The following is a 9069-nucleotide window of genomic DNA, read 5'->3' on the forward strand; positions in this document are numbered from 1 at the left end:
AGAGAGAGAGAGAGACAATGTCTATGCCTATGGGAGGAAAGTAATGGCTTGCAGAGTTGTGCTACTTTTTCAAGCCCTGATCATAGATATCCCACTAGTAATTCCTCTCCATTACGACTTTTCATCTCTATTTTTTTATAAGCCTGTCAATGAAAAAGTCCTTTACCCATTCCTTGTAAGGCCTCGTACGTTTCCCAACTTCCATGTCAGTCTTTTGTGCGTCACTTTGTCAAATGCCTTATGTAAATCTAGGTATACACAACTTTCCCTCTAATTTTCTGACTGTGAGTGTGCACGGAAATTTGCTTGTGCACAAACTTTGCCTTCTCTGGAAAGTGTGTGCGCGCAACCATGCAAGTCACCATCTGATCATAGCAAATACGCACAATCTGTAAGTTTGTGTTACATATTACCTCCACCAAGCAGTTTATGGTTTGACGATTGGCAAGTTACCATTATTTTAAAGAATTTATAAGTTAATGTTTCGGTGGAACTTTTTTATTGCATGGATTTTAATATCAATCGAAAACCTTGTGTGTGCACATTTTTTCTTTATGTGCGAAAGTTGTAAAACATGTGCGCGCGCATATGCACACAGCTTAGAGGGAACGTAGGTCGTGAGATGCGGCGTGGACTACTGCATCATACAAGCCTATGTTTGTGAAGGTTTGACAGCATGCGAATGAGGACAAAGGTCAGTCTCACATTTCTTTACCTTTGAATTTCTCCAGAACGCTTCCTACGACCCGTGCTACGCCAAGATGTTCCGGGGTCGACCGAAGCGTTGGGTCATTCCGGTGTCGCCGGATCGTCATGCCAAGATGAACGTCAACCTCGTCTCGCTGGCCGGGTCGACGGCGACAGCACGCTGGCGATCTTCGTCGACAGTCTTCCTCGAGCCTGAGCTGCTCGCCGATATCGGGTGTGAGGTGAGCATCTCATCGAATTCAAAAATAGCTGATGTTAATAATCATTTATGTATGTGAACATTGGTAACTGAACGTAACACAGACAGGTAATGGAAGTGTATGCATGTATATATATACATATATATATATATATATATATATATATATATATATATATATTTATATATATATATATATATATATATATATATATATATATATATATATATATATATATATACATACATATCAGGCGAGCCCTCCGACAAGTTGTCGGAGGGCTCGCCTAATACGGGGATTGGATGAAAATGAGACTAGATATTCTGATGTTACGTGAAGCGTGGTTGGGGATTTGTACTGTCCTTTTGAACCATTGCACGTAGCTCAGTCGCTAGTATCTTGACTTTGTGATTATTTACGCACAGGTCAGGGTTCGAATCATTGGCAAAGCTTCTAATATATATATATATGTATATATATATATATATATATATATGTGTGTGTGTGTGTGTGTGTGTGTGTGTGTGTGTGTGTGTGTGTGTGTGTGTGTGTGTGTGTGTGTGTGTGTGTGTGTGTGTGTGTGTGTGTGTGTTGAGACATTCTGACAGGCTGACGTAAGTGGGGTAGGAAACACAGGAGTCTTATTCCGAATTTATTCCGGACTAATTTCGCAGGTATGCTTTTTCGCATACCTGCGAGACTAGTCAGGAATAAACTCGGACTAAGACTCCTGTGTTTTCTACTCCACTTACGTCATATATATATATATATATATATATATATATATATATATATATATGTATATATATATATTATATATATAATATATATATATATATATATATATATATATGTGTGTGTGTGTGTGTGTGTGTGTGTGTGTGTGTGTGTGTGTGTGTGTGTGTGTGTGTGTGTGTGTGTGTGTTTTAAGATTACGACTAACTCACTCCAAGAACTTACACAGAAATATCTTTTTCCCTCACCAGGTGCCCCGTCTCCACTATGACCTGTGCAATGGTCGCCCTTACCGTTATTTCTACGCAATATGCAGCGACGTCGACCACCCATGTCCCGGCACGGTAGGTCTGCGATGACAACAGTCGACTAAAAACGGAAAATTCCTTTCATTACCTATAAAGTACAATGAAAACTCATATCGTCATTTGGTATGGTGCTGGCCATAACCTGGATTGTTTTGTTTATATTCCGTACAGCTGATAAAAGTGGACGTGGAATCTCGAACGCATATGGAGTGGGGCGAGGACAATGTTTACCCGTCCGAACCCATCTTTGTCCCACGCCCAGGAGCTGAGGTGAGCGACACTGTGCCTTGTTCGACATAAACACACATACAAAAATAAATAAATGAATAACACTGTAGCCTTTTCTAATTTGTTCTCATGACCTCTAAATCCCTCCCATCTCTAATTAAGATATCTCTTCTGTCAGTGTAGTCCTGTGGCTTCCAAACTTTTCCAGGCCGGCATCCCTTTGGCCTCTAGGTAGATTTTGAGCACCCCAACCCTTCCTCTACACACATACGAACACACTTCTTTTTTTCAATCGGACTTCGGACTACGTCATAAAGCTATGCATTTGTTTATATCTCTTATGTCAGTTTTATTCTTTATATACCGCATAATCAGACTTCAGACTACGTCATAAAGCTATGCATTTGTGTATATCTCTTATATCAGTTTTATTCTCTATATACCGCATCCTTTACCTTAATGTTTAACATATATTTTGTCATTCGGATTAAAAAAAAAAAAGGTTGATTATCTACTGCTCCTAATGCCTTTCTCTCGCCCCTTTTTGCCTCACTGCCGCACCAGGTTTTTCCTTAGCCCCAGAGGCGAAGGTACTGCCCACTTTGGAAATCAAATGTAGTCTATACCTTTTAGTGATCTGAATAGCGTAATCATATTACCTCTTTCTCTTTGATCTTTCAAAATTGGCAGACTCAGTACTTTTAGTCTTTTCTCATATGATTGACCTGCCAGGGTGAGAACCAGCTTGGATTCTGCCATTTGCAATAGGCTAGAGTCGTCCTCGTTTTTGGTGCTAGCCCTGAACCTTGCGAAACTTCACTAGTCACTGTTATACGTCTTCTTGTTTTTCACTTTTCATAATTATTGCATCATCTGGGAACATGCCGGCACAGGTTGTTGTACCACTAGCATGTCACTGCCATAGATAAGAAACATAATTGGTGCAAAAATTGAACCATGTGGAACTTCACTGGTTACTGCACTCCATGCTGACATTTTACCTTTTACTATTGTCCTCATGTACCTTCCCTCGAAAAATAACAATAATAAACAAATCAATTGATTAATAAGTATATAAAACATTCCATTAATTTGCGTATTAGTTCTCCCAAATTCTCCATTTACCACATAAGTCGATTGTAAGGTACTTTATCAAAAACCTTCTCTAGTTTGAAGTAAACACAGCCCTCCCAACCCCTCCTCTATTTTGGCGCATCAATCACTCGAGTAAAAGATTAAGAGGTTTGACACACACAACCTTCCTGGTTACTTCTTTTGATAAACATGCAATAAGGCTGTAAATCTTGCCCTTCAGTTGTTCCCTACATTCTTTAAATATCCAGTTTGAGATCCTGTCAGGTCCTGAAGCTTTTCTCATATCGAGTGATCCCAAAAGGATTAAAGTGTAATCACCAATTCCAGGTACAGCTTTGTATTTTCTCTCTTGTAATGTTATTCATTTTCACAAGAACCAAGTTTAAAACAAATATCTTATATCAGAAGTGCGATTAGAGGGACTTTTCGTCGAAAACATTTGTCATCTGCTAATCTACATTCTAAAACACACCATACAGCACCATCTCTTAGTATTAGTTCTGATGAACAGACGATATTCAGCAATATTGAGAGTTTTTCATCTTTTGAGATTAGTCTCAACTCCATAAATATCTCTGCCAACAGCCAAGATGTGTAAATAGATGGCATAGTTATGGGCTATCATTTTGAACCAGAATATCTCAATGGCAGAGTTTTCATAGTGGTGAATCATTGATGCCTATCTGTGACCATGATGGTTCTGCAATGCTGTCTTTGGGCACTATATATATATATATATATATATATATATATATATATATATATATATATATATATATATATATATATATAAAATGCATCACATTCACAATACACCTCTTAGATGCCACAGGCTTTGTAAACAATGATTTCTACAATGTAATAGATATTTTTTCATCTCAGCCTAAGTGTGCAAATAAAAAGGTTGATTATTGTGATTTGTTACTACATACATATACCAAAGGCTTTTCCCCCCTTATAATGGAGGTAGCCAAAAACAAAGGCATAAAAACCACTCCCACCCATTCCAGCCCTATAACACTCCACTCCCCTACACCCTCTTCCCTCCCTCTTCTCTTGGCACCTCGTGGATGATAGGTCATCCCTGCATCTTGCCCACTGCCCTGGGTCAGAAGCAGTGTCGCAAGACACAGCAAGGCCGCTTCATTAAATCGGCGATCCACCCCCTCTCTGTCCCCTCATGTAGAAAAGGAGAAGACAGGGAGAAATCCCTTCAGGCTGTATCAGATTTTCTCACACATACTCCCACACCCCCCATCCATTCCATCTCATACATCACATCATCCATATACAACCATTCTCCATTCACCCCTACTTCTGTCCTCTCCTATCCTTCCTCAACAGACATTCCCCATCCATCCATCTTATCCTAGGTCACCTCCTCATATTCACTCATTCCACACCTCTTTTACTAATCTTTCTTCCCACATTCTTTCCCAGTACTCTTTCATTCACCTTATCTCCCAGCTCCCTTTCCATCCCCATTCTCCTCCTTACCTCCTCATTTTTCACTCTATCCAGCCTAGTAACCCCCATCATACTTCTCAGACACCTCATCTCAAACACATTCAAACTCCTTCTCTCTTCCTCTCTTATGTTCCATGTCTCTGCCCCATACAGTGCTGTTGGTATAATCACTCTTTCATACAATCTCCTCTTAGCATCCATTCCCAAATGTCTATTTCTCATTACACTTTTTAATCCACCAAGGCATTTAAAGTACTCGCTTCTCTCAATCTACATTCTACCTCCACCTCCACTCCTCCCTTTCCTGCCACATTTGCACCCAAGTACCTAAAACAAATCACTTCCTCCAGTCTCTCCCTTAATACTCACTTCCAGTCTGCTGCCACTTTCACCCCTTGTACATCTCATCACCTTACTTTTACCCACATTTATCTTCAGCTTCCTTCTTTCACACACTTTCCCAAACTCTGTCACCAACTTCCTCAATCCCTCCTCTGATCCTGCTACAAGAGCAGTGTCGTCCACAGACAACAGCAAGCTTACCTCCCACTTTTCTCCATTTTCTTTAACCATCTCCAATCCCTGACCCACCACCCTTGCATTTACCTCTTGCACCACCCCATCCATGTATAAATTGAACAGCCAAGGTGACATAACACATCCCTGACGAAGTCCCACCTTTACCTCAAACCATTCACTCTCTCCATTTCTAATCCTGACACACGCTCTACTACTCTCGTAAAAACTCTTGACAGCTCCTAAAAGCTTTCCTCCTATCCCATATATCTGCAGTGCCTTCCTATCTGCCCTGTCATAAGTCTTTTCCAAATCCTTCCCTTTTCCTATAGCTTTCTCACATACATTATCCGTCTTACCACAAAAGTCTGATCTACACAACCTCTCCGTGTCCTAAACCCACACTGTTCCTCACCAATTACTCCCTCTGTTACTTTCCTAATCCTCTCAATCAAGACCCTCCCATAAGCCTTCCCAACTACACTTAATAAGCTAATCCCCCTGATATTACTACACTCACTTGTCCCTTTTTCCCTTGTAAAGTGGAACTATGCAGGCACTCCTCCAGTCCTCCGGCACTCTACCCTCTCTTAAACAAACATTAAAAAACCTCACCAGCCAGTCCACCATCACTGTACCTCCTTTTTTCAGACATTCTGCATGACATCCATCCATGTGTACCGATAGATGTAGATACTAAATACTTAACGAATCCCATGGAATACCTACCCTCTTTCTTTCATCCCTTTTAAAGCGTCCTTATCTTGTTTCCCCACACAGACAGAGGATGATGGTGTGGTCTTGTCGGCGCTCCTGCGAGCACGTGGTCTTGATAACCAAGTGTGCCTCATTGTCCTAGACGGTACCACCTTCACTGAACTTGGACGCGTTGAGTTTGAATGCCCTGGCCCTGTGCCCAAGTGCCTACATGGCTGGTTTGTTGAAGAGAACCAAATGGACAATTTCTGCAGGAGAAACCGGCAGGAAAAGTTAGGGGATTGAGGTGTTGAGGGGAGGCCCTTAGAAGTATCTCCTGAGGTTGTGTGTTGTTCTTCAGAACTTGTCAAAATAACAGGAACGCCTACCCTTCACATGGTGGAGGTATTTTTTTCCCTCTGGTGGCTTAAGAACATGAGTGCAACAAAAGGACACCTGACAGATCATTACTGTGAAGGTGTTCCATTGTACACAAAAACATCTGCCAGGGGGGCAGGAAGGCTATCTCTGTAGTCGTAGATAAGATTGATTGATTTATGAAATTTTTGGCTTGAAGGCCAAGCGCCGGAGCCAGTAGGCCATTCAGCGCAGTCGTAGATGAGAAAAGGTCTGTCTAGCCTTTGAATAATGAAACATAATGCCTATGTAAGGTGAGAACAAGTCATAACTAGTCATCCAACCCTTGTATGTGACATGTATCCAAAGATGCAAAACCAAGGTTATGTTGTGTGGGTTAATATGATGAATGAGCAGTTTCATGTAGAGTACGTTTCAATGGGAAACAGCAACATGGTTCATAATGTCACTACCCAAGACATTTAACTTAATACTTTTATTGTCTCCTGTGAAACTATTCTTCATCGGCCCATAATTTTTTTTAGTTCATTGCATTAATGTTTTAATTTTATTTATTTTGTTTTTTATTTTTATTCACTGCAGTTTAAAGTACAAATAGATAATGTGGTATGACAATCCAACTATAGAATGTCATAAAGGCTCTTTGCTTTATTCATTGTTATTTACTTCATGATTTGGCCAGTATTGCTGGTAAAGATAGGCATTGGATATATTGAAAATTCATTGTGTAGATAAGCTTGCAAGGACAGAATTCTTAGTTGTTACCATTGCAGGCATCATTTTTAGGGTATTTTTTCCATATATACTATGTGCCATTCAATCGGTATCTAGTGAAAACGTCCTTGGACAAAATCTCCATGCTCCGTATCCGGTGAAAACGTCTGTGCCAAAACATCCCATCTCCTATACGACTAATGTTGTTTTAAGAAATTTGAAGGGGTTCAGGATCTAAGTGGTTAAGGTTCTAGAACAATTCCCATTTTGGGGCACACTGGGAAGGGTGGCTGCACCAGATCTTACTAAGAGAGACCGTGGGGACTAGCACAGGTGTGCAAGTGAAGCAACACACTCCCTGGTGTATGTCCCAATTGATGATGATGTAGTGGATGAACATCACAGTAACAGCCATGCAGTGCAAGGTACCCAATAGAAATTAAAAGAATAAACTTCTTTTCCTTGCACTCCATGTGCGTTGGTAAGTAACAGCGATGATGCTGAATAAGTTATGATAAAGTACACAAATTAAAGAAAATGAAATGACGTCGCCTGGTGTGAAAAAAATCATGCTATAGCCAAGGAGGATAAGACACAGACATCAAAGCACGCTAACGAAAATACACACATCTGAAGTGCTGTTTAAAAATTGCATACTACCCACAGTAATTTGTTACAGAAATACTCAAATCTGATTCGGTCAGCTGCCCGTGGCTCTATCATTGGTGTCCTTGCAAGATGGACAGCAAAGCTGTTCATTTTCAAAACCCATTAACCCCCTCATCTCCATTAGGAAGTGCAGCCCTGAGGAGCTGACACTTTATTTCCAGATTAGGCCCAAGTTTTCTGCTTATCAACTTTTTCACACACAGAGAGCCGATAATTAGCAACTGCTCCCCTCCACCCATCACTTTCAGCCACTGACATGGAAAGAATCCCTATCTACAGAATTATGAATGGCATGGAAGTCTTTGATAGAGAAGACTTATTAAATTGAGATAAGAAAAACACAGAGGACATGGAAACGGTCCCTATCTACAGAATTATGAATGGCATAGAAGTCCTTGATAGAGAAGACTTATTAAATTGAGATAAGAAAAACACAAGAGGACATGGAAAGAAGCTTAAAAAGGACAATTATAGAAGAGACTTGATAAAGAACAGCTTTCCCCACAGAATGGTGTGTGTATGGAACAAATTAGATGAAAAAACAGTGAGCAAAAACAATACAGAGACGTGACACCACAAGCTTCGCTTCCTTTTCTGTAAGATACAACTAGGTAAATACATTAATGCAATGCGGACAACAGTCCAATACTTCCTCCCAGGGATCTTTGGGAGGTCATGAGGAGAGTTGACACCCACTGTAGGCCTGCAGGTTTTCCACTTCATGAAACTCGAGCCAACAACTATTTGAAAAAATCCCTAATTTGAATAAAATTGTCTACAGTTAGCCAGAATAAAATATGTTTGATACATCCCCAGAGTAAGGGTGTAACAAACAAGATGAGCTGGTCTGTATACCTGAGATCATAATTTCAATGATGCTGGGTTAGGTAATAGTGCAACATTTGTAATTACAGGGTAGTGTAAATTATTATCTTATGATAACACATATGTAAAGCTAAGATGGATAAAGACAAATTAAAAGTATACTGTGATTATGTTAGTATGAATTGCACCTACCATATTTATTTATTTTCTATTACTGAAGAAATAGTGTGATGGAACATGTTTCACCCTGTGCTTTCACTTCTTTACTACAATACTACCAACAATATAATAAGGTGCCTAGTATTAACCAGAATACAACTTATAAAGTCCATTTGTCATTTCTCCAACCAGACCCTCTTATGCCTGGACTTTTTGTCGGACGAACATACAGGATCCTATCACATAGTAGCGTCACACAGTAGGTTATGTAAAACATGTCACATAGAATGTCACGCAGTAGGTTATATAAAACATGTTATGTAGCAGTGTCATGCAGTAGCTTATAAGCTATGTTAGATAATGCTCGTCTA

General features: G+C 40.0%; 1 protein-coding gene across 2 annotated transcripts in view; it reads left to right on the forward strand.

The window, feature by feature from the left end:
• The window catches only part of LOC143034581 (carotenoid isomerooxygenase-like), a 27950-nt gene extending 19243 nt beyond the window's left edge, over nt 1-8707 (forward strand). For both annotated transcript variants that reach the window (XM_076200845.1, XM_076200846.1), the window contains exons 9-12: nt 732-929; nt 1895-1987; nt 2123-2221; nt 6038-8707. In XM_076200845.1, coding sequence (XP_076056960.1) covers nt 732-929; nt 1895-1987; nt 2123-2221; nt 6038-6259 — 612 coding nt within the window. In that variant the 3' untranslated portion in view covers nt 6260-8707. The remainder of the gene's footprint in view (nt 1-731; nt 930-1894; nt 1988-2122; nt 2222-6037) is intronic.
• The last annotated feature ends 362 nt before the right edge of the window (nt 8708-9069 follow it).

The sequence above is a fragment of the Oratosquilla oratoria genome, chromosome 17 (genome assembly GCF_046742065.1).
Source record: "Oratosquilla oratoria isolate Oo_2021 chromosome 17, ASM4674206v1, whole genome shotgun sequence".
In the NCBI taxonomy this organism is placed as follows: domain Eukaryota; kingdom Metazoa; phylum Arthropoda; class Malacostraca; order Stomatopoda; family Squillidae; genus Oratosquilla; species Oratosquilla oratoria.